Genomic DNA, 25,073 nt, shown 5'->3' with positions numbered 1-25,073 from the left:
AACCTTTCTGATCCTTCTTGTCATAGCAATATTCTTTACATTCATGATGTTGTATAGGTTTGTTATTACTTTTTCCCTTAATAATTACATCCTTTTACTTCTTCCTTTTTATCCATCCTTGAATTTAAAAAAAACGGAATGTCATATTTTTCTCCCTTTCCCCTTTGGAAGAGCTACCATTTTTCCTAAAGATAAGTCAATATGGTGAACATTTACCCATCTAGTTACTAAGTATTGAGCACCTAACTAGTAAAGTATGTCACAGATACATCCAATAACTTGTCCTTTGCTTGCTCAATGACTAATGAACCCAGCTTGCTTCAGACAGATTCTGTAAAGTATTCTGATTATTGTTACAAATGGGTATTTATGGAAATAGAGAAGAAAGTACTGTACTCTCAATTACTGTATATCCATCTAAGACATACAGTTATGGTTCTCACTCCACATCTACTTCCAGTTGTCTTTACAATTAGCGTAATTACCACAAAAGCTTAGAACATCGAACACAAAATAATAGGGTTGGAAGGGATCGCAGAGGTTTTCTAATCCAATTTCCTACTCAAGGCAAGATATTTTATACCACTCTGGTCAAATTGTTCAGTCTATTTTTGAAAACGAAGAGGACAAGGGGTTGTACCACCAACCCAGGAACAGTGCAAAGGGGTTAAATGGAAGTGCAATGTTGTTGTTGTTAGTTGTGAAGTCGTGTCCAACCCATCGCAACCCCATGGATAATGTTCCTCCAGGCCTTCCTATCCTCTACCATCCTCTGGAGTCCATTTAAGCTCACACCAACTGCTTCAGGGACTCCATCCAGCCACCTCATTCTCTGCCGTCCCTTTCTTCTTTTGCCCTCAATCGTTCCCAGCATGAGACTCTTCTCCAGTAAGTCCTTCCTTCTCATTAGATAGCCAAAGTATTTGAGTTTCCTCTTCAGGATCTGGCCTTCTAAAGAGCAGTCAGGGTTGATCTCCTCTAGGACTGATCGGTTGGATCGCCTTGCAGTCCAAGGGACTTGCAGAAGTTTTCTCCAGCACCAGAGTTCAAAGGCCTCAATTCTTTGGTGCTCAGTCTTTCTTATGGTCCAACTTTCAAACCCATACATTGCAATTGGGAAAACTGGGAAAACCATAGCCTTGAGGAAGTGCAATAGGAAAAGGATATTTGGATAAAGCTTCATTTTACAACTGTTACAAAAGTTACATCTTTATCTTCATGGCAAACCCTTCCCTGGAACAGATTACCGATGTAGCCTAGAAAAACCTTTCCACCCATTAATTATTGCAATTAGGGAATGTAATATTTAGTTAGCTTTTCCTAGCCTAAGAATTGCATGTTACATATTATTGAAAATGACCAGAATGGGTTATCTGAACATCTCAATGGGTCAACCTTTACCTTTCTTATTATACATTATCCATGTAATTCTGGGAAATCATTGACTTCCTGGCTCTTGGCTCTGTCACAGGAGGAAGAAAGTTTCTGGCCAAAAAAAAAAAATTGCCAACTCATATTTTTCTATTTTCTTAGTGGCGGTGGAAAATAGAATCTTTTCTTTTTTGCCTCTCTTCTAAATCTAAATTGTGAAATTAAGCTGTGCTAATATGACATGAAGATTTCTGAAACGGTGCAAATATAATCATTTCTTCTGAAGCTTTCATTATTGTGGCTCAATGGAGACATTTGAAAGAACATTAGCCTAACAATTATTCCTTCTAGTTGTCCTCAGCTTCCTATTTAAACAGACACCAAGCACAAAGATTGTGACCAGATTCCAAAATGGTGTTAATCCTACCCTCGTTCTTACTAAGAGTTACAGTAGTGGCCAAAATTGTGGAAACCTTTTGGGAAAAGTGCATTTTCTAAAACTAGCTAATAGCACCACTTTTTTTTTTGGAGTAGTATCATACAATTATATATCAATGGAATTATAATTTAAACAAGAATGTAATGCAATCATTTTTATGAAGGATTTGCTATTAGAATAGCAGTTACAATATAAAGAAGAAAAGTGAAACATGTAGAAAAAAATGAGATATACAAAAATGATCACCATGTCAGTTAATATTCATTGGGTAACCTTTAGCATGAATTACGGCCTTATAACATCTTCCCATGGAGTGAACCAAGTCTTTTACTTCTGCAGCTGTTATAATGTGAAACCAAGATTGAATGATTGCTTCTATTAACTGGGTTTTATTGCTGGGTCGCTTCTGACAAACAAGTTTCTTTAGTCGGCTCCATAGTTTTTCAATTGGATTAAGGTCTGGGCTATTCCCAGGCCATTCCAGCAGTGGAATAGGATTATCTTGAAACTCCAAACAAAAGTGGTGTTATTAGCCATCAAACCTCAAAAATACACTTTTCCCAAAAGGTTTCCACAATTTTGGCCACTACTGTATGTCATTTTTTTCTCTCTAAGAGAATCACAGAGCCATCCTCTGTGGCTCAGACTGCTAATGCAGTCTGTTATTAACAGCAGCTGCCTGCAATTACTGCAGGTTCTAGTCCCACTAGGCCCAAGGTTGACTCAGCCTTCCATCCTTTATAAGGTAGGTAAAATGAGGACCCATATTGTTGGGGGCAATAAATTGACTTTGTATATAAATATACAAATAGAATGAAGATTATTGCTAACATAGTGTAAGCCGCCCTGAGTCTTCGGAGAAGGGTGGGATATAACTGCAAATTAAAAAAAAAATCTTTTTAAGACTTGAGAAGGGTTGCACATTGGTACTCACATCATTCCATAGTTGTCTGTCTGTCTATCTTGAATTGGTTTGTGTCAATATGTAGGTCTTCAAAGCATGTTCAATCATAGTAAATTGATGAAATATGCTGGCAATTTTTATTTTATTGTCACAGACTGTCCCATCATTCCAGTTTCTCAGATTTCCTACCTATCCAGATGTGAAAAAGCTCCATAGGAATTGGACAAGACAGAGAAGGATCTAAAAACTATAATTGTATATTTCCTTTTATTGCATTGGGTCCACTACTAAAATCAATAGTCCGGGAAAAGGGATGTGTTGGGAGGATACCAGAATATTGATTTTTGTTTTATTTAGATTACATTTTAGCTTATTAGTTTTGACTGCCTTGAACAGAAATAATAGATTTTTTCCCATTATTTATCTGATCCACTTCAGTGCTAAGCTAGACTTCTGATATATGGGTGGGATCTGGAATAATCTCCACTCCCTCGTTTGCAGTATTTTATCACCTGTTCATATGGGAGAATGGCCTATTGGAAACCTTTCTGTCACCCCATGTCATGTCAATAAAGATGTGTGAATCAGGCTTAAACCAAAAAATTGTGCTCTTTACCTTATTAAGGCTGGGATGCACTGGCTCAGTGGGTAAGACACTGAGCTTGTTGATCAAAAGGTCGGCAGTTCAGTGGTTTGAATCCCTAGTGCCGCATAACACGGGGTGAGCTCCCGTGACTTGTCCCAGCTTCTGCCAACCTAGCAGCTCGAAAGCACGTAAAAAAATGCAAGTAGAAAAATAGGGAACGCCTTTGGTGGGAAGGTAACAGCGTTCCATGCGCCTTTGGCATTGAGTCATGCCAGCCACATGACCACAGACCCGTCTTCGGACAGCGCTGGCTCTTTGGCTTTGAAACGGAGATGAGCACCACCCCTAGAGTTGGTAACGACTAGCACCCCTAGGAGTCGGGAACAACATGTGTGAGGGGAACCTTTACCTTTACCTTATTAAGGCACTGTTTAGACTGTTTTTTCTGAAACAGTTTGTTAAAAATTCATTTAAAATGCCTGCATCTGTTTTCTCTCACAACTTTCCCTAATACAAGAAGCTTTTGTGGATGCTTCTCTATAATGAGCATATATTTTTTTAATTTGCATTCCCTGAAAAATAGGGTGGGTTGTTGTTTTTTTGCCATTATTCTATTTGCAATAAATTTCTCTCAGAGATGCTTTTTAAATGTAAACATCTCTGACGTGAAATCTTTACAATCCATAAATATTAAGAGAGTGAGAGTCAAGCAAAATTTGGAGTTTTTGATTCAGTTTGAAAAAAATGATCCTATTTGGTTGAATCAACTGATTTAAACAAACAAGTAAGAAAAGAATATATTCCAGAATTTATTCTTACTGCTTAAAATTAGTTCGTCTGTAGGTCACATGATCGGGAAGAAAAAGGGACAGGTTTAGATTGAAGAAATGAAAAGTCTTATGATCAACCATCCAACTACCTTTCCTTTGGAAAAATACTCTGGGGATTTTTATTTTATTTTATTATTTTTTGTCTAGACTAGAGCCCCAAATCTGATTTAACATATTTTTAGAGTTTGATCTAATTTAGTTTCATTTTTGGACAAGCTACTGTATCCTCTGAAAAGCAAACAGTTGGACAAAGTTCTCAAGTATCCATTTTTTTATTTAATTTAATTAAACAGAACAGACGTTTAAAAAAAAAAACCCAGAAAAAATAAAAGGTGTAAAGCAACAAAATTACATGACAAGAAACTTTGCATAATTTATTTCCAACCTTCGTTGGGGTGGAAAGTATAAAAAGAAAACAATTCTGTACATGTGCAGCAGCTGTCCAAACTGTCTAAAGTGATTCAGAAGCATCCAATTTGATTTTATAATTTATCTTGATTTGCTAGTTGAAGTCAGGACGGCAGGTCCTTCTCCGCTTGTAGGCAAGACATTCATTTAAGAATGTATTTTTCACAGGTAGATTCTTGGTGTGCATAGTTAAGAGAAAAGAGCTGCTAACTAGGCTGGGGCGAAGTCTGTTTTGGCAGAGCTTAGAAAACAGCCCTCAAAATCAGTGATGTATTTCTTTTAGAATCCTAACATCCATTCAGAAATCAACAAACTTCTAAGCAATGGCTGTGCAGCGACAGGCAAGGGGGGAATAAAATAAAATAAAAAATCAAGAAAGCACTATGGTTGAATTCTCACCTGTAATGGAAATGTGTTAGATCAGGAGTCACCAACTTTTCGGACCTCAGGGATCACTAAATTCATAATTTTAAATCCTGCGGACCACTAATAGGATCTGCCTAATGACCGGGTGGGCGTGGCTAGATGGTCATGTGACTGGGTGGGTGTGGCAAACTCTACTCACCAGCCTCTACTAGCCCCTCCTAACCCTAATCCTTAAGGCCCCAACAGTTGTTGGAGCTAAGAAGCCACCATCAGAAAGAATTGGCAAAACAGCTGGCTCAGTTCAATTTGGATCTGACTGAGAAGGAGGCTCAGCAGAAGCACCTCACTGAGGACTACAAGCACAGGCTTTCCAAGCAGAGGGAAGACCTGTGGGAATGCAAGGCCAGGTACCAGTGTCTGGAGGCTCAGTTAGATGGTCAGCCAGTTCCAGGCCATGATGCAGTCCCACTGGAATAAGGCCCTCCAGCTCTTTGTCACCAATGGCACTTTTCTCCAGCCTTCACCCAAAGCCACATACCAGGAGGCTGAAGCAGACCCCAAGTCGGAATATCTCCCACCCACCCCGACCCGCACAAAAGGACCCCGAAGGGGAAGATACTCTGCAGCAACACAAACATTCACTGCACATATCTGGCCCAGGAGCCATAGTTTGAGGATCCCTGATTTAGTGCAACATAAAAAATACAAATAATTTTTCTGCGGATCACCAAAATTTTCTCATGGACCACCAGTTGGTCACCATTGTGTTAGATGACTTTGGAGAAAGAGGGGAAGCGACAATCCGACATGAGAGGCAGGATCCCCTCTGTGGCTAAACATCAAAGGAAAAAACCTAGGAAGGACCCTGATTATCAGACAGTTAAAAGTGGCAGAAGAAAGTTTGTACTTTCAAAGCAAGATTCTGTTAACGTAGCCTTACAATAACGTAGAATTAGTTTGTCTAGCCGTGATTCCTGTCTGCTTAACCTGGAAGGTTGCAAATCTGAAAGTACAAAAGTACACTTCCCGTCGCTTTTAAATACAACTCAAAGTACAAAGCTTCCAGTGTAACTCACGTAATAACACTAAAGTTCTACTCCCAATTGTGGTCATTAAGTCAAGAATTACCTGTATACACTTGATTGCTTCATAAAAGGCCCTGAAGATCTTTCAGGCAGTCCCTAGAGACTTTATGACCAGGCCGCACCGTCTCAAGATTCAATTCCAGAAAGGTGCTTCAGAGTAGCTCAGGGCCGTGAACGGAGCCGTGCCATCTTGAGAGAAGATACAGCTGCTTTAAAGAGTTATAGGGTGGATTCTACAAAATGTTTTGAAAAAGAAGATAAAGTTCCTGCCGCAAGTTTTTCTGCTGGGAATTATTACAGACTGTACAGTAATTGAGACTAAACTGATTTTAAATCTAATAACAGCGGCAAGATTACTGATAGGACAGTATTGGAAGAAAAAAGAAGTACCCACAATAGAAGAATGAATATTGAAAGTTGCCAATTTGGCTGAGATGGCAAAAATCTCAGCCTTTTTGAAAGACAATACGCAAGAAAGATATTTAAATGAATGGAAAAAATGGATTGACTATATTCAAAACGGATATCAGACTAAGAGTTATCAGACTGCCTTTGAATGATAGGATGTATCATTTTTGATTGTTTGGGGGAGGTTAGGAATTGATGAGAATTGTAGGAGTATAATTTAGTTAGGAAGGAAATTTTTTTAGTATATGTTTGTTTTATTTTTACTATACCTTGTGTTTGTTCCGGGAAGTCGGGGGTTGTGAAGGGAGAGGGAGGGGAAAGAGGGGAGGGGAAAGGGGGCGAGAAGTTTTGTAAAACTTTTTCAATAAAAAAAAAAGAGTTATAGGCAAAGAGCTCTATTCATGTCTCCATACACATTTGTATGGTAACCAGACCCATGATGTTGCACAAATTATAATATCCTATGGCTTTGGCTTTGCTTAAAAAATATTTTCTAAAATGAAGGGTATTATTGCTGAAACCCAGGTTTCTCTTTTCTGAAAGAGACTTCTGTTCTGAAGCAAAAAATGAAGCAGACCCCCCAGGCCTTCCCCTTTTGTCTCTAATTACTTCCTTTCTTCATCAGAAGTATTTAATGAGAGAAATTGCTGTGCTACTGTTAGGCTGGAAGGAGGGAGATCATTGAAATGTTGCAAGGGTGTCTCCCAACTTGTCTTCTCCTCTCCTCTTTTTTTTTCCTGAGTACATCTTTAATTATTACGTATTGAAAATGACACACAATATAATTTAACATTATTTTAATAGCGATTCATAAATCACATTTTGATGCATATTTTGCCCTTTTTCCTCCAATAGTGGATTAGACCAATAAAGTTGAACTCGTAAATGTGATGCTTTCTAGGTGAATAATAATTTATGAGCCAATCTCTTTTTCCACTTATGGTATATAAGAAGATGTGTTCAAGTGTTCCATTTTTCATTCTGAAACCAATATATATTTTTTTGCCTGCCTCTCATCTATATTCTCAAACATTGCAGCTCTATTCAGTTTCTTTAAAACATGCCAGTTACTGCGAGAACCAGTTTGATGTAGTGTTGAAGGGCATCAGGCTAGAAAAGAGGAGATTGTGAGTTCTAATCTCACTTTAGGCACCAAGCCAGCTGGGTGACCTTGGGCCAGTCACATTCTCGCAGTCCTAGGAAGGAGGCAATGGTGAACCACATCTGACATTGTGCCAAGAAAACTGCAGGGACTTGTCCAGGCAAATGTCAAGAGACAACAATGACTCGCACACACAAACACAAAGCACATCCACTCAACTGGACGTTATTGGATGAGGAGATACTGTAAGACATGGGCAAAACCAGGTTTTAAGTCAAGAAGGGCTATATAGGCAATAAACAGGGCCTTGAATTGTACTCAGCAGCCAATGCTTCATATAGGCAATAGGAAAAGTTACAAGGAACTGGTTTTTAAAGAGGCAGCAGTGATTCACTTAACATCTGTGGGAAGAAGGTTTGTAAAATGGGGGGGGGGAAACTCACTTAACAACTGCCTTGCTTAGCAATGGAAAATTTGCTCTCAGTTTTCATTGTAAATCAAGGACTATCTGTAACTATCTTGGTATTTTAATTGCTGCTGTCATTAACCGACTTTCTCATAAACTTCCACTGGAATCTGCCTTCCTATAAGGCAGAAAGTTTCTTATTTCATGCTCTGGAGCGTGACCTTTATCTGTAGGATACTTCTTCAGATACTTGAACAGAGCTATTACTCCACCTCCAGTCATTCCTTTTTGTAAGGCTGATATACCCTGTTCCGCCCACCCCACCCCCCAGTTCTTCTTAGCAGAATTCACTACCTCAAACTTCCCTGAGCTACTTTGAGTTTGTTATTGATAGTTTGAGTGCAGTCATTGTGGTACCTAGAACTGGATCAAGAATTCAAGTGCTGGTTGAGCCAAACTGAAGGACTTCAAAACATTGAATAGAATAGAATAGAATAGAATAGAATTTTTATTGGCCAAGTGTGATTGGACACACAAGGAATTTGTCTTGGTGCATATGCTCTCAGTGTACATAAAAGAAAAGATACGTTCATCAAGGTACAACATTTACAACACAATTGATGATCAATATAGCAATATAAATCATAAGGATTGCCAGCAACAAGTTATAGTCATACAGTCATAAGTGGAAAGAGATTGGTGATGGGAACTATGAAACGATTAATAGTAGTGCAGATTCAGTAAATAGTCTGACAGTGTTGAGGGAATTATTTGTTTAGCAGAGTGATGGCCTTCGGGGAAAAAAAAGAATTCAAGTGCTGGTTGAGCCAAACTGAAGGACTTCAAAACATTGTTGTGTATGGATCCTAATTAGGGGTGAAATGCTACCGGTTCACTCCAGTTCAGGAGAACCGGTAGTAAAAAAAAAGCTATTGGTTTGGTCGAACCAGTAGTTTAAAAAAGCTTTTAAAAGTAGTTTTAAAAAGTTCCTCTGAACAGGTATTTCCAATGATCAGCTGTGCTGTGCGGTTTAGCTTTGCTAGAAAGCAGGAAATCCTGGATGCGCATGCGCAGCACACCCCAAAAGGAGGCTTGGGAAGGTAAGTAGAACAGCGAGGGGGGAATCAGCTGTGCTACATGATTTAACTTATTTGGGTTGACAACCGATAAGACAACCAATAAGAATTGACAACCAATAAGAATTTACAATAGTTGCAGCTTCCTAGGGTCATGTGATCAGCCTTTGCAATCTTCCCATAAGCAAAATCCAGTTGGGGAAGAAGATGGATTCATTTAATGACTTCATGAATCACTGAACAGCCGCTTTGAATCATTTCACTGTGGCAAAAAAGGTCATAAAATTGGAGGTGACTCACTTAACAACCGCCTTGCTGAGCAATGGAAATTCTGGCTCCAATTGTGGTCGTTAAGTTGAGGACAACCTGTAAGGCAGAGGGGCATTATTTCTGCTGGTTTGGGGCAGGGGTGAAATCCAGCAGGTTCTGACAGGTTCTGGAGAACCGGTAGTGGAAATTTTGAATAGTTCAGAGAACCGGCAAATAACATTTCTGGCTGGCCCCAGAGTGGGGTGGGAATGGATATTTTGCAATATCCTTCCCCCAGGAGTGTGTGGGAGAGAATGGGGATTTTGCTTCCCTTTGAGTGGGGTGGGAATGGAGATTTTGCAGTATCCTTCCCCTGCACCGCCCACCAAGCCACGCCCACAGAACCGGTAGTAAAAAAATTTGAATTTCACCACTGGTTTGGAGGCTGTAGGAGACTTTGTGTAGTATGTTAGAGGCAGCAATTCAAAAGTCGAAGGTGGTAGATTCAACCAGAGTATTGGGTTAAACGTTTTTTAGGAATAAAATGGATTTACCTCAACAACAGCACGATTTGTTCTTAAATCCATTTAGCTTTATGCACAAAAAAGATCAGACAAATGTAGAACCCAAAACATATTTTCTACACCTTCCTGCATTACCCTCCTGTCGTATTCCCTAAGGGATTCCTTTATTTCAAGATGCTTTTAAGCAAGGTTTGGGCATTCTGCTTCTCTTCCTGCCCCGGTTTCTTCCTAATGTGTGGATGTTACCGCCACTGGAGTTTAAAAACACCCCTGAGAGATTTCTAACTGTCTTTTAAATCAGTTTGGGCATTCTAGGATGCTGTAAGTTGTTTTGAAGGGATGTGTTGGCTCAGTGAGTAAGACGCTGAGCTTGGCGATCAAAAGGTCAGCAGAGTTCAGTGGTTTGAATCCCTAGTGCTGCGTAATGGGGTGAGCTCCCATTACCTGTCCCAGCTTCTGCCAACCTAGCAGTTTGAAAGCACGTAAAAAATGCAAGTAGTAAAATAGGGACCACCTTTGGTGGGAAGGTAACAGTGTTCCATGCGCCTTTGGCGTTTAGTCATGCCGGCCACGTGACCAAGGAGACGTCTTTGGACAGCGCTGACTCTTTGGCTTTGAAACAGAGATGAGCACCGCCCCCTAGAGTCGGGAACAACTAGCACATATGTGCGAGGGGAACCTTCACCTTTACCTTTTTAAGCTCCTTTGAGAGAGGCTCATCGCAGAGCCCTACAATTATACCATCAGAATTCAGTAGCAAATGGCCAGGCATCAGAAGCACAATTTCCTATGAGAAACAAAGGACACAAATTACTTTAGGCTTCCAGTTAAGTCACCCAATTAAAAGAAAAATGTTCTGCAGACCCATCCTCGATCCAAAAGTGATGCCATGACAAAAGCACATGATGTAATCTCTGGCCCGCAGCAGCCGAGCCTCCTTTCATGCATCAACTTGGGTCAAGTTCTCTGTAGTCTTCTGTTGGCCCACCTTTATATGTTACTCACATACATTTCCGCAGGGAACTAGCCAACCTCGTGGATGCAGTCATGAAAACAATTCCAGAACTCTTCCACCTGGGAGGAAGTGCTATTTGACTGTAAAGCTGCCACTTCCCATCCGAAGCTCATGAAGACGATGATCTGCTGATCATTCCATTGTTCCCCAAACAGGTGATCGGGAAGATAAAAGTCTATGAATCATTCCAGTTGGATCTGGGGAAGAAGTAAAAAGGAACACCGGGGCCATTAAAACTCTTGTCCTTCTGACCCGAAGATCAGACTCTGCACAACTGCTGGATGTGGAGTTCACTTTGTCAAAGCAACAGAAGGAAAAGACACAAGCGTGTTTATTTCCCTTATTAAGGAAGGGACGGCAGTTTGGAGTGTCCTGCCAATACCAAGAATATGGCTTTGCTGGAACTGGGTGTTGATTCAAATGACTCTCCATGCAGTGGGGGGGGGGTGGAAATCCTCCTTTACAACTGTCTGGTTTGGTTCTGCAACCCAACAAGACAGACACAGACTTCAGAGGAGAATTAGAACTGCAGAAAAAACAATGGCTACCAACCTGCCTTCCAATGAGGACCTGTATACTGCACGAGTCAAAAAGAGGGCTGTGAAAATATTTACAGACCCCTCACATCCTGGACATAAACTGTTTCAACTCCTACCCTCAAAACGATGCTATAGAGCACTGCACACCAGAACAACTAGACACAAGGACAGGTTTTCCCCGAACGCCATCACTCTGCTAAACAAATAATTCCCTCAACACTGTCAAACTATTTACTAAGACTCCATTACTTTTGCTATTAGTCTTCTCATCATTCCTGTCGCCCATCTCCTCCCACTTGTGACTGCATGACTGTAACTTTGTTGCATATATCTCTGCGATTTATGTTGATATTGTTTCCTAGTATGGTTTGATTGCTTATTGTACTGTATGATTGTCATTGTTGTGGGTGTTGTGCCTTGGGATTGCCTTGTACCGTATGATTGGGTGTTGTGCCTTGTGATTCTTGATGAGAGTATCTTGTCTTTTTATGTACATTGAGAGCTTATGCACCAAAGACAAATTCCTTGTGTGTCCAATCACACTTGGCCAATAAAGAATTCTATTCTATTCTATTCTATTCTATTCTATTCTATTCTATTCTATTCTATTCTATTCTATTCTATTCTACTCTACCCTACCCTACCCTACCCTACCCTACCCTACCCTACCCTATCCTATCCTATCCTATCCTATCCCATTCCATTCCTTTCTATTCCTTACCATAAAGCAAAGTTCACCACTATGCTATCAATTTTTTCTGCCTTTTTTCCTCATTTTCATTCCATTTCATGGAAAATAAAATTACTATTGAACTCCTCTTCCCCACCCACCCCTCAAATGGGGAGCTTTTCTTGTTTATCCTCAAGGGTGGGACCCAATGCCCTGCCTTCTACCAGGATGTGTGGTATAGTGTTTTCATTTGCAAAGCATAATCCTCTTTCCGTTGATCATTGGCCTCTTCCTACACTTCCAATCAATTGCAAGGGAAATTCCCAGGGAAAAATTCCTTCTAGCAGCAGCAAAGGCCAAGAGGTGATAAAAACCCTTGAGAGGGTAGATATGGTTTCGAGAAGTAAATCCTGACCCTGCACTATGGACACAAGTACAAAAAGAGCAATTTCACTACATACCACATCTGTCGCATTGCGTTTTTAGATCCTCCTCCCGCTTGTCCACTTCCTTTTTCACATCAGGAAATGCAGGGAATCTGAGAAACTGCAGTGATGCAGTAGTCTGTAACAAAAAACTAAAAATTGCCAGCCTATTCCACAAACCTGCCATAATAGAACATGGTATTAAAACACACACATCAAATAAAGATAGATAAAAAGGTAAAGGTAAAGGTTCCCCTCACACATATGTGCTAGTCGTTCACGACTCTAGGGGGTGGTGCTCATCTTCATTTCAAAGCCAAAGAGCCAATGCTGGTCATGTGGTCAGTCAAAATCATAGGATGTTTCGATCGACAAGGTCAGCATCTTAGCCACTGAGCCCTGAGTCCCTCTAAAGATAGGTAAAGACAGGTGATAGATATTTATTTATTTATTTATTTATTTATTAATCGTATTTATATACCGCCCTATCTCCCAAGGGACTCAGGGCGGTTTACAGGCATTAAAAACAAATAAATACAATATAGATACAATATAAAAACATTTAAAAAACTTATTCTAACGCCCGTCAAATTAAAAGTTAAAAATATAAAAATAAAACCCAGTTTAAAACCCAAAATTTAAAAACTAGCTCAGTCCTGCACAATTAAATAGGTATGTTTTAAGCCCGCGGCGGAAGGTCCGTAGGTCCGAGAGCTGACGAAGTCCGGGGGGTAGATCGTTCCAGAGGGTGGGAGCCCCCACAGAGAAGGCCCTTCCCCTGGGCGTCGCCAGACGACATTGCCTCGCTGACGGCACCCTGAGGAGACCCTCTCTGTGAGAGCGCACGGGACGGTGGGAGGTATTCGGTCGCAGTAGGCGGTCCCGTAAGTAACCCGGCCCAATGCCATGGAGCGCTTTAAAGGTGGTCACCAAAACCTTGAAGCGCACCCGGAAGGCCACAGGAAGCCAGTGCAGTCTGCGCAGGATGGGTGTTATATGGGAGCCACGAGGGGCTCCATCTATCACCCGCGCAGCCGCATTCTGGACTAACTGTAGTCTCCGGATGCCCTTCAAGGGGAGCCCCATGTAGAGAGCATTGCAGTAATCCAGGCGGGACGTCACGAGTGCGTGAGTGACCGTGCATAGGGCATCCCGGTCCAGAAAGGGGCGCAACTGGCGTACCAGGCGAACCTGGTAAAACGCTCTCCTGGAGACGGCCGTCAAATGCTCTTCTAAAGACAGCCGTTCATCCAGGAGGACGCCTAAGTTGCGGACCCTCTCCATTGGGGCCAATGACTCGCCACCAATGGTCAGCCGCAGATTTAGCTGACTGTACCGGGATGCCGGCATCCACAGCCACTCTGTCTTGGCGGGATTGAGCTTGAGCCTGTTTCTCCCCATCCAGACCCGTACGGCCTCCAGACACCGGGACAGCACTTCGATAGCTTCGTTGGGGTGGTCCGGTGTAGAAAAGTACAGCTGGGTATCATCCGCATACAGCTGATACTTCACACCGAAACCACTGATGATCTCACCCAGCGGTTTCATGTAGATGTTAAACAGAAGGGGCGAGAGGATCGACCCCTGCGGCACCCCACAAGTGAGGTGCCTCGGAGCCGACCTCTGCCCCCCTGTCAACACCGACTGCGACCGGTCGGAGAGATAGGAGGAGAACCACCGATAAACGGTGCCTCCCACTCCCAATCCCCCCAACCGGCGCAGCAGGATACCGTGGTCGATGGTATCGAAAGCCGCTGAGAGGTCTAATAGGACCAGGGCAGAGGAACAACCCCTATCCCTGGCCCTCCAGAGATCATCCACCAACGCGACCAAAGCCGTCTCCGTGCTGTAACGTGAAGACTACATACTCTCTACAACCTTCGCCGCAAAGATAGATAGATAGATAGATAGATAGATAGATAGATAGATAGATAGATAGATAGATAGATAGATAGATAACGACAGACAGACAGACAGACAGACAGACAGACAGACAGACAGACAGACTGACAACTCTGGTGGTCCAAATGTCAAAAACTATGGTTCTCCAAATATTACTGCAGTGGATTGTAGTCTGGATTCCCAGAAGGGTTTGCATTCCAAAAGATTGAGAGACAAAGAAGCTTAGATACAGTAGTTAGTTAGAAGACAGAGAGTTAAGACTGCTCCACTTTAGAAATTCTCTTGAATAATGCAAGTAGGCGCTTTGGTTTGGTAAAATGTTTGTCTATCGGCAAGGAGCAAGTTCCAATTGGGTAAAGGTTTTGTAAAATGTTTACCTTTTTAATATTGTAAACAGCCCAGAGTTATCTTGCGGTAAGATGGGAGGTCAATATGAAAGGAACTGTTTAGAAGTAACTCCATATGTGTTTTTTTGTTTTTTGGGGGAACTGGACATGTGCCTGCAAACCAAGCCAGCATGGCTAAGACAAGTTATATTCCAAACATGATTTGCAAATTTTTGTCATGATGCAACTTACTTAATTCATGCCATTTCTATAATGACATCATGGTGAGCATGATATCATCATGGCTTCTACCAGACATTTGTGGTTCTTGGAGTTGTAGTTTAGCAACCCCTGCAGGCTGGTTATGTTCTAAAGCACTATGGAAATTAGGAGGAGAAACAAAAACTGTTTCTGGAGAGAAGAAAAATTGGGGGAAGTTGTAAAACAAATTTTAATATAATGCTGATAGTATTTCTTTTTTTTAAAAAAAAATCTTACCTGTTTATGTTATGCTCCTTATATTTAGTCCTAACAGGAAAGAAAACAAGGTGCTAAAATGGAATCTTTGGCTGATAAATCCTTGAGTTGATATGCATTCAGTTTGCTTGCTGAAATTTCAAGGCTCTAGCATGTAAAAACAAATTATGAAATTTGGTCAATATAGATATTCTCAGAGTGAACAACATCGTCTAAAGAGGGACAGCATTATGTTAAGCAGAGTAGGATGAAAGGGAGCATTTGTTCCCAAACTTAGTTTTGATATGAAATTAGTGCTGGATTTGCTGTAGATGTTCTGTAGACTGATGTGTAATGAACACCATGCTTTAGTGTAGCATTTACACAAAGGGCCTCTGGTGGCTCAACAGACTAAGCAGTCTGTTATTAAGACAGCTGCTTGCAATTACTGCAAGTTCAAGTCGCACCAGGCCCAAGGTTGACTCAGCCTTCCATCCTTTATAAGGTAGGTAAAATGAGGACCCAGATTGTTGGGGGCAATAAAAGCTGACTTTGTATAATATACAAATGGATGAAGACTATTACTTAACACAGTGTAAGCCTGAGTCTTCAGAGAAGGGCGGGATATATATTCAAATAAAAAAAAACATTCAGGTATGACTACAATTCTCAGTGGTTGTGCCTGATTCTACTGATTTGATTTGATTTGATTTGATTTGATTTGATTTGATTTGATTGATAGGCCACACACTCCATCATCCCTTTGAGCAATTCACAGAATAAAAAATGTATCTTAAAAAAGTTCATCCATAGAAAATGTTATATAAGAATTGGCAATCAGAGACTATTTGTTACCCATTTCATTTTGATTTGCAGATTTGCAGTTTTCCTTGCACAGCATATAGGACTGCTGCCAATTGCTGAATTTATCCTCAAACAATAATTCAGGGATATTAGTAAGAATATGTTTAGAATTATTATTTCTAACCGATGTTCAAATGACTAAATAGCCACCTTATTGATCTCCATCATCTTGTTCTTTCATAGTTCAGAAATAAATGCAGGCATTCAGGAATACAAGCATGACTGAGAACAATCATTCTCTATTTGATTACACTGTGTTCTACAGATACCTTTTTACTAATGATCCTTTATGTTTCATTTAGAAGGGAAAGAAACATCCAAGGACATTCATTTTCTAATTTTAAATAGGGAGAAGAGATTACATAAAAATAACACCGTTTATTCAACAACTGAAATGGAATTTAGTGAGCAATAAATAAATATTCCATAGAATGTATAAGCAAAATCCAAGAGTGAAAACAAACCTATTTTAAAACAAAATGTATCCTAAAACTGAAACAGGATAAGCTTCCCTCACTAACAAAGGATTTAGTTAAGATTAGATGAGGTATCAAACCAGAGGTGGGTTTCAGCAGGTTCTGACCAGTTCTGGAGAACCAGTAGTGGAAATTTTGAGTAGTTCGGAGAACCGGTACTAAAAATTCTGACTGGCCCCGTCCCCCTCTATTCTCTGCCTCCTGAGTCCCAGCTGATCGGGAGGAAATGGGGATTTTGCAGTATCCTTCCTCTGCCACACCCACCAAGCCATGCCACACCCACCAAGCCACACCCACAGAACCGGTAGTAAAAAAAAATTGAAACCCACCACTGCATCAAACCCCCAAATGAGTATTACATAGAAGCAAAAAGTTAGATTTTTTTTAAGTTAGATAATTTTTAAAAAAATCTTTGCTGCTATCTAGTGATCATCCCAAGTCTTATAACTCAGGCGTGGAAACCCTCACGAAAGAGGTTGTGGGAAAATTTATTTAGAAAATTGGAAATGATGTAATGGACAGAGACGGGGGGAGAGAGAGAGAAAGGAAATGATGATACAGTATCTAGAATTCGTTGGGGGGGTGGGGTTGGTTAGGTAGACTTTTCTGTGCCTGTAAAGGAAATTATAAAAACACAGTTTTCTAACAGCTGGAGTTTTATAGGCAGAAAAAATGATTCAGACTCAGTAAATGCAAGAAACGGCAAAAGAAATACTGGATATTACTCTGATTGTGGTTTAATACTGATCTTTTTTTTTAATATTTACATTTATCTCTGTTGTCGACTTGAAAGACAATGCATTGAATTCCACTAACAAGAACATTTCCCAGTATTGCTCAGAACACTGGAAAAAAGGGGGAGATGATCTATTTCAATCACTCAAATTCACTGCACTCACCAATCCTGCTTTCCTAATCTTCCAGACAGTAGTAAGAAGCCTTTGGTGAGAGGTAATAGCAGACTGCAAAAGCAAGGGAAATGAGCGATGGCCCTGTCCTTTTTCCATCCTGAAAAATACTCTATTCGACGGATTTCATGCTTACACTCATATATACTGCGTGACAAAATAAATAAATAAAAATAAATAAAATGAATAAATAAACCTTCATTAGATCTAGCCTTTCTTTCCTCATTCCTTCCCTATTCCCGAATCAGAGAATGTACTGATTTGAAACTGACTTCATTTAGGATTAGGTTCTATGCTAAGGAGACATTCTAGGATAATTGGAGGAAGTCTAATCAGAGCACAAATAAATAGCGATTGGTCAGTGTGAATTGCCTTCCCTACACCCTTCCCATCTTTCCTCTCTGCCCTGTGAAACTCTTGTTTAGTGACACGTATGTTGTTTTTCAAGCAGTTGGCAAGAAAGTGAGCCATGCTTGAAACTCCTGGGATCCGTTTCTAGATGTATTCTAGATATACTCAGAGATTAAAAATTTTCAATTCAGTGTAATTTGCTAAGCTTTAGAAACAGGAGATAAAAAACTTCCGGACCGTGTAGACTCTTCAGATCTGCTTAGATTTGAATCACTGAGATTCAATATATAATTAGGCGTGATTTTATTTTAATTTTTATTTTTATTAATTCCAATGGGATTTAAGCATCCTTGACACCACACAGAATTAAGGGCATCTGTTTCAGGAAAGAAGATATAAGAGGTGTTTAGCTTGGTTTCCATTCAGTTTTGAACCCAATCTGCTAAAATCAAACAAAGCTGCTAATTTACCCAAAGAAGAAACAGAATTAGCCACAAAATTAAGAAGTCAAAATGTATGTCCATATGATGCAATCCTGCAGGAGAAATTGCTAGAGGTATTTAAATGCTATCTCTTCTTGTACTGATTCTGAAATTGATCTGGACATTTCTATTTATTAAATACAAACAGAAAGGTTGACAAGGCAAATTAAGTTCATACAGATTAACTCATCTTATTATTTTTTTTCTCACTTAGCCACAGTGAGATAAAACTGCCTGTGGATCTCTATCTATCCCTTCTTGCCAGAAGCAAACTAGAATTTATTGGACATATGTTTGCATTCCACTTAATAAAATAATGCGCCAATATTTTTCAGATCAACTTTGTTAGTAATTCACGAAGTGACTATTTATGCTCATCATAATATGTTTGCAGGCCTAATGTATTACATAAAATGGAATAAAAATATTGTTATTAAATATTTTTATATTCAAAATATAAGGTAAAACAAATACTAAATTACTTTCCAAAAAGATGTGTGTGTTGGTGTGTGTGTGTGTGTGTGTGTGTGTGTGTGTGTGTGTTTTATATAATCATTTTCAAAGCAGGTTGTTTGGGGTTATCTGCAACTTATTTAAAGAAAAAAGGATGAATAAATATTGAATTACAAGGACGATTATTCCCATCATAATTCACCTATTTGTAATGACTTCTCGTTATCGCCGGGCTGCTTCATAGCCATAGAAGTGAAGGAGGCCTCGTTTCCTCAGCAATTTTACCCCTATCAGATTATCTCATCTGATTCTATTATTTCTTTCCCATAAATCTGCTAACAGTGATTTGTTATTTGTGGCCCTGTTAACGGATCTGAAGCACTGTTAAAAGGATTTATCTAGCTTTGTGTCTAAGAGCAGTTGATGTCTTCAGCTTTTGTCACTCCTGCGTTGGGAAATCAATTTGGTGGCTTTTCATACTTAAATTCAGTGGACACCACTCAGTTCTGCACCATAAAATAAGGCTCTGGATAAACAAAAGGTGCAGTAACTGTACTTAATGTGTTGGCCTTGATAGATGAGTTTGTTTAAGTCATAGCAAATGACACTCAAAGTCAATATAACTCTCACAAGACTTATACTGGTCCTTTTGCAAGTCTCCCTTCTTCTTGTTTACTCAGCCAAGGAAGGCATGAAAATACACACTTGAGAGAGGTTTTTGCCCCCTTTAATTTCTCACCGATAAGTGGCATGAGAAGAGGGTGCTGCTTCTTTTTCACAAAATTATACATGTCTGCATGCGAGCACACACAGAAAGAGTGTATTTGGGAGACTATTCTGAACTGAAGCTCTCAAAAGAACCTGTGTTTTCCCAAAAGCCAAGTGCTTGAAAAGTACAGAGCACACTGAAGACAGTTGGTTGAATCATCTCAAGTAAATAGAAACAATACCCCAAACTGGCGTAGAGCAGGCTGGAGGAATTGAACTGTGGGTGCTTTGGTGGTCTGGGCACTTCTAATGGACATATATGAAAATGTGCAGTGGCTACAGAAGTCCAGCCTTACCTGGAAATTGTTCAGATGCTCATTGTAAGCAGTTAAACACTACAGGAGGATCCTGCCAGTAGTGAGAGGAATACAGGGGGAGGGGGAGAGAAAAGACTTTTGATTTTAAACCCCTATCTGTTTGTGCTATGTAACAACCAATATTTGACAGCTCCCTCATCTGTAATAGGTTAATAAGACTAATATGCACCTCCAGTAATTTGTCTTAATACTTTGGAGGTTTAAGCTCAGTCGTGTTTATAGCCCTCCGTTGCACTGCTATCTCTCAGCACAGATTGCGCTAGCCAGATGTGGTTTTTGCATTCCCCATTTTATCCTTCAGAGTTAACTGGGCCGAGAAAACAGAGAACAAGTTCTCATTTTGTACATGTAGCATGCTTAAATGGCAAAGCATCTAACTCAAAGGGAACCCTTTCAAGCGTCCATCCCCCAAAATGACTGCTCTTCATTTGAAAGTAATGCCACAACTATAATTCCCCCTCGCAGTCTAAAAACGAAACAATCTATTGTGCTACGTTCAGAAGAGCAAGGAGAATGTATGAGACAAGGCATGAGTGACTCTTTAGACTGACAATTTCTGTTGACACCCTCACCCCATGATCGTAAATCAAACTGGGTGCATCATATTCGCCTTTTCATAAATTCCATGTTTTGAACTTAGTCAGGAAAGCACCTTTCTTTAGGTGCTTCCGATAAAGTCTTCTGATAACCCATGCTTTTAAGCATGCAGATGCTTCCCAAATCAATATGTGATGCATCCAATATGTGATAGCCCAACCACCTCTTTTCAAACTGTTCCTTGTTACCAGTTAACACAAATTTGATGGTATGAATTCTGGCTGTCAAGACTGAGCGATGTCAGAACACACATACAAGGCCTCCCTGCCTTTTCTTTTGCAACTTCAGATTTTGAGAGTCTTGGCAAGCTCTTTCCTAGGAGAGGCAAGGTCTCTACAAGCAGATCCTTAGAATTAGGCAAAGGCTGTTTCAGTAGGAAATTCACAGGTGGTGTTTGGGTGTGTGTGGGGGGGAGGAATAGTTAAAGCCAATGTACTGGAGTGCAATGTTCAGAAGGCTGGTTTAATATATGACTAAGTGTCAAGAGTCAGATTTCTGAGAATTACTTTTCAGATAAACAACTTTATAGCACTACACTTAATCTTGCGTGCTCGAGAGGTATCATTTATCACCAAATTACTAGTAACTTTAATTCCTGTCGTGAAGTCAGCTGGAAATCAAAGCTGCAAGTTTTTTTAAAAATTCGTCTTATCTTAGAAGAGAGGGGAGAATCACAAATACACATAACTCCACAAAGTATCAGAGACTAACAAGAACAGTGTTCCCTTCTGAGTCTTACTTTCTAGAAATATACTTGCAGGCCGTGTCCTAAGTGGAGAAATCTTATTGATAGGAAACGTTGGTAAAGCACACATCTTGTTATTAGATCCAACCAAGCCCAAAATAGACGATCCGTCAAAGCCACGAAAACGTCTCGGACGAGAAAGAGTTAATGTCAGACTGTCGTGCCGACGCTAAAAGCTCTTAACTTTTTTTTCTTTCTTAAACGAGTTTCTAGTATGGATTTTTTCTTTTTCCTCCCTGTCTAGAAAATTGGAAGCGGTTCAATATGAAACTGATCTCTTGGCGAAAGGTGGCGCTGTCGAGGTTTAAACGGAGCGCGAGTAAACTGGATTTTGTTTTAACTCGGTTCTTATTTTTGCTATTAATTTTTTTAAAAAAAATAAAGCCCCCCCGCCGCCGCGAAACCAGAAAGAGCGCACGTGACTGTTTTTTAAAAAAATAGTAATAATTGAACAGATCGTCCGTCTTCTGCAAACAAGACCCCGGTTGCATTGGAACAAAAGTTTGCAGAAATTCTTAAGGCTGCTGCCTTCCTTCTCGGTTTTAATTCTCTCCCTTTCCTTTCCTCTCCACCACGTCCCCCCGTCCCAAGAAAAAAGCTATTTCAAACTTATGTTTAAAATCTAGGAATCCTCTTTAAACGAACCAGAGTGGGGGTGGGTGGGAGAAATAATCAATTGCGGTAGGAAGAAGAGCATATTCGTGGCTAGCGATTAGCCACTTGTCTTAAAACTTTCTGACCTGTCACGGAGCTATCGATCGGAAGCGGGCGAGGAGCTCAGGGCTAAACAAAAAAACCCCACCTAACTTTGACCCGGAGGCGCCGGTCCTGGACTCGGAAAACTCCGAGCCGAATGCGCGGCTGAAGCGTGCCAAAAAAACAAAAAAAAAAAAACACCACCGGTTCGGGCTCGTGTCTGCGCTCAGAAAAAGACTCCGACTTCACTTTCTTTAAGACCCCCAAAGGCTAAGGGGCGTTTGAAACACCCTCTTCCCCGTTCCTCGTCTAGAAAGAGAAAGCTGAACAATATGCAGATCTATTTTGGGGATCTCTTAAGAGAGCCGGCTGGGACTCCAGTCTTCTGGATCGCCGTTCCGAGACTATTTCCAGGATCTAGTACCTGGAAGTCTTGCGGAGTGGGGGGGATCTGCGTGCAACTCGCTCGCCCACGCTGTCTGTCTTTCTCACACACAGAGAGACTCCAGCACTTAGAAGGAAGGAGAGCCAGGAGTTAATCCACTCGGAATATATTGTACTCCACATTTGCAAACGTGCTAGAATACACAAATTCACGCCAGCCTCCAAAACCCCGAAACGCACGTAGGGAAGTGAGAGACGGTGCATAGAGCACCCTTACCTATTATTTATCGCGTTTTCTTTTGCAGAGTTGATAGTCCTAAACAGAGTATTTTGCCGGTTACACTCTCTCTCTCTCTCTCTCTCTCTCTCTCTCTCTCTCTCTCTCTCTCTTTCTCCCCCTTTTTCTCCCCATCTCTTTTTTCCCCCATCCCCTCCTAATGAGTCCGAGGCGGCGCTTTCGGTGAAGAAAGAGTTAAAAAGTTTGGGTCCCAGCTGACAGTCAGCTGATTGGCTCCTGATTGACAGCTTTGAAAAGTTTCCTTGTTTCTATACTATTATGCTAATGAGGAGCCGGATCCGCGGCCGCGGATTGGCGTCGAATCCCGATAGGAGCGTGACGTCAGGGACGCTATAAAACTCAGCAATGCTTTTAAACTGTCCTCCCGGTTCATCTCTTTAAAATATTTTTTCACCTTGCCGTTGAAGCTGGGGAGTCGAGGGGTTATTATTATTATTATTTTTCCTCCCTTATCTTTCTTTCTCACCTTTGCAGAACTTGGGAAGGAAGATCCTTCGCGCCCGAAACCCTCTGGCTCTCCAAACCTCCCCTTCCTTTTTTAAGAATGCGATTTTAGCGACCTACCTGCTCTTATTTTATTTTATTTTTTTTAAAAAAGCATCCGTCGCGTTCTTCTTCTTTTTTTTTTTTTTTTTTCCTTTCCTTGGTGCTGAAACTCACTCTCTTTCTCTGCGTTTGGACTCCGGCCACGGAAGAGGGGAAAAGAAAAAGAAGGGAAGAAGTGTTAAAAAAAAAAAAAAAGACAGCGAGAAAGCAAGCCAAACAATCCTTTTCAAATCAACGCGGAACTGCCAAGTAACCTTTCCCTATAAAAACTGCCGTTGCGAAGCTGCAGAAAGAGAGAGAGAGAGAGAGAGAGAGAGAGGAAAGGAAGAGAGCGAGCCACGAGCGCGCAGAGGAGAAAAGGGGAGGGAAGAAAGAGAGAGAGAGAGAGAGAGAGGAGGGGAAGAGAGAAAGAAAAACGAAAGAAACCGAGGCGGCCGGATGCAAAAGGCGAGCAAATAGCACGGAGCGAGGCAGCGAGGCACGGCCGCTCGCGGGTTGCCGGCAACTGCAGCCCAGCGGCTCTTTTGTCAAAGGGGAGCCCGAGTGCGAGGAGCTGTTTGCTGCTGCTGCTGCTGCTGGCTGGCTGGCTGATCCCGGCTCGCCCCGGCAGAGCGAGCGAGCGAGCCGAGGAGGAGGAGGAGGAGCAGAGCGCAGCTCCGGACCACAGCTTCCCGAGGCTTCCGCGCGGCGACCAGCAAACTGGCTCATCCGCTGGCAAGTCAGAGCAGCCCCCTGGCTCCAGGAGCGCACCCTTTCTGGAGGACGGGCGGCGGCGGTGGCGGTGGCGGCGGCGGCGGTGGCAAAAGGATGGCATCGGACCTGGCCCTGCACAGCGCCGACCTGCCCACTAGTCCCTTGGCCATGGAATATGTTAATGACTTCGATCTGATGAAGTTTGAAGTGAAAAAGGAGCCGGTGGAGACGGACCGCATTATCAGCCAGTGCGGCCGTTTGATCGCTGGGGGTTCGCTCTCGTCCACCCCGATGAGCACGCCGTGCAGTTCGGTGCCTCCTTCGCCCAGCTTCTCGGCTCCCAGCCCGGGCTCCGGCGGCAGCGACCAAAAGACCCACTTGGAAGACTATTACTGGATGACCGGCTACCCGCAGCAGCTCAACCCGGAGGCTTTGGGCTTCAGCCCGGAAGACGCCGTGGAAGCGCTGATCAACAACAGCCACCACCAGCTCCAGAACGCGGCGGCCGCGGCCGGCTTCGAAGGCTATGCTAGAGGGCAGCAGCTGGCCGTGGGCGGCGGTGGAGGAGGCGGCGGAGGCGGCGGAGGAGGCGGCGGGTCGGGGGGAGCCATGCCGCCGGACGAGACCGGCTCGGCGGCCGCCGTGGTGTCGGCGGTGATCGCGGCCGCGGCGGCGCAGCAGCAGCAGCAGCAGCAGAACGGCGGTGGCGCGCCCCACTACCACCATCACCATCACCATCACCCGGCCGGCGGCCACCACCACCACCATCATCCGCAGCCGCAGCCGCCGGGCAGCGTGCCGTCTTCGGCCAGCAGCACCAGTAGCAGCAGCAGCGGCAGCAGCGGGGGAGGCGGCGGCGGCGGGGGCCTCCACCACCAGCACCACGGCGGCGGCGGCGGCGGCTTGCATTTCGACGACCGCTTCTCCGACGAGCAGCTGGTGACCATGTCGGTGCGCGAGCTCAACCGGCAGCTGCGGGGCGTCAGCAAGGAAGAGGTGATCCGGCTGAAACAGAAACGACGGACCCTGAAAAACCGAGGCTACGCGCAGTCCTGCCGCTTCAAGCGGGTCCAGCAACGGCACGTCTTGGAATCCGAGAAGAACCAGTTGCTCCAACAAGTGGAACATCTGAAGCAGGAAATCTCCAGGCTGGTCCGGGAGAGGGACGCCTACAAGGAAAAATACGAGAAATTGGTCAGCAGCGGGTTCCGGGAAAACGGATCCAGCAGCGACAATCCCTCTTCTCCAGAATTTTTCATGTGAGTCTTCTCTCCCACCCCCACCTACCCATCAACCTATTAGCCGGTCCGCGATTCAGCTCCCCCCCACAACAGTTCTCCGACCTACGAACCCCCTTTCGCCCCCCCCCACCACCACCAGCCTCTTGCCATTCTTCAGAGCACACGCA

At 42.4% G+C, this 25,073-nt stretch overlaps 2 protein-coding genes across 13 annotated transcripts in view; one reads left to right on the top strand and one right to left on the bottom strand.

Annotated features, from left to right (window-relative positions):
- Window positions 1-5,507: 5,507 nt before the first annotated feature.
- On the bottom strand, window positions 5,508-23,129 carry LOC131184144 (uncharacterized). 12 transcript variants are annotated; one of them, XR_009151919.1, is made up of 5 exons: window positions 22,406-22,523; window positions 15,130-15,255; window positions 12,664-12,812; window positions 12,440-12,555; window positions 6,745-10,966 (listed from the first exon to the last, which is right to left on the bottom strand). XR_009151919.1 is itself a non-coding variant. In XM_058155170.1 (3 exons), exon 3 carries the CDS (start codon window positions 13,949-13,951, stop codon window positions 13,049-13,051), a length of 903 nt encoding a protein of 300 aa, XP_058011153.1. In that variant the 5' UTR covers window positions 13,952-15,008; window positions 15,130-15,255; window positions 22,991-23,129; the 3' UTR covers window positions 12,828-13,048. The 12 variants fall into 12 exon arrangements, 4 of the variants coding, with proteins under 4 accessions (XP_058011153.1, XP_058011152.1, XP_058011154.1 ...); XR_009151918.1 differs by having other exon boundaries at window positions 12,440-12,542; XR_009151917.1 differs by lacking the exon at window positions 12,664-12,812 and having other exon boundaries at window positions 6,745-10,541; window positions 10,760-10,966; window positions 12,440-12,542.
- MAF (MAF bZIP transcription factor) overlaps window positions 22,599-25,073 on the top strand; it is a 314,165-nt gene continuing 311,690 nt past the window's right edge. Inside the window, exon 1 of the mRNA XM_058155168.1 lies at window positions 22,599-24,924. Within this exon, the coding sequence (XP_058011151.1) occupies window positions 23,780-24,924 (1,145 nt within the window). The 5' untranslated portion in view covers window positions 22,599-23,779. The remainder of the gene's footprint in view (window positions 24,925-25,073) is intronic.

This window comes from Ahaetulla prasina, chromosome 12, assembly GCF_028640845.1.
Source record: "Ahaetulla prasina isolate Xishuangbanna chromosome 12, ASM2864084v1, whole genome shotgun sequence".
NCBI lineage: Eukaryota > Metazoa > Chordata > Lepidosauria > Squamata > Colubridae > Ahaetulla > Ahaetulla prasina.
This window is presented reverse-complemented; position numbering and strand designations above follow the sequence as displayed.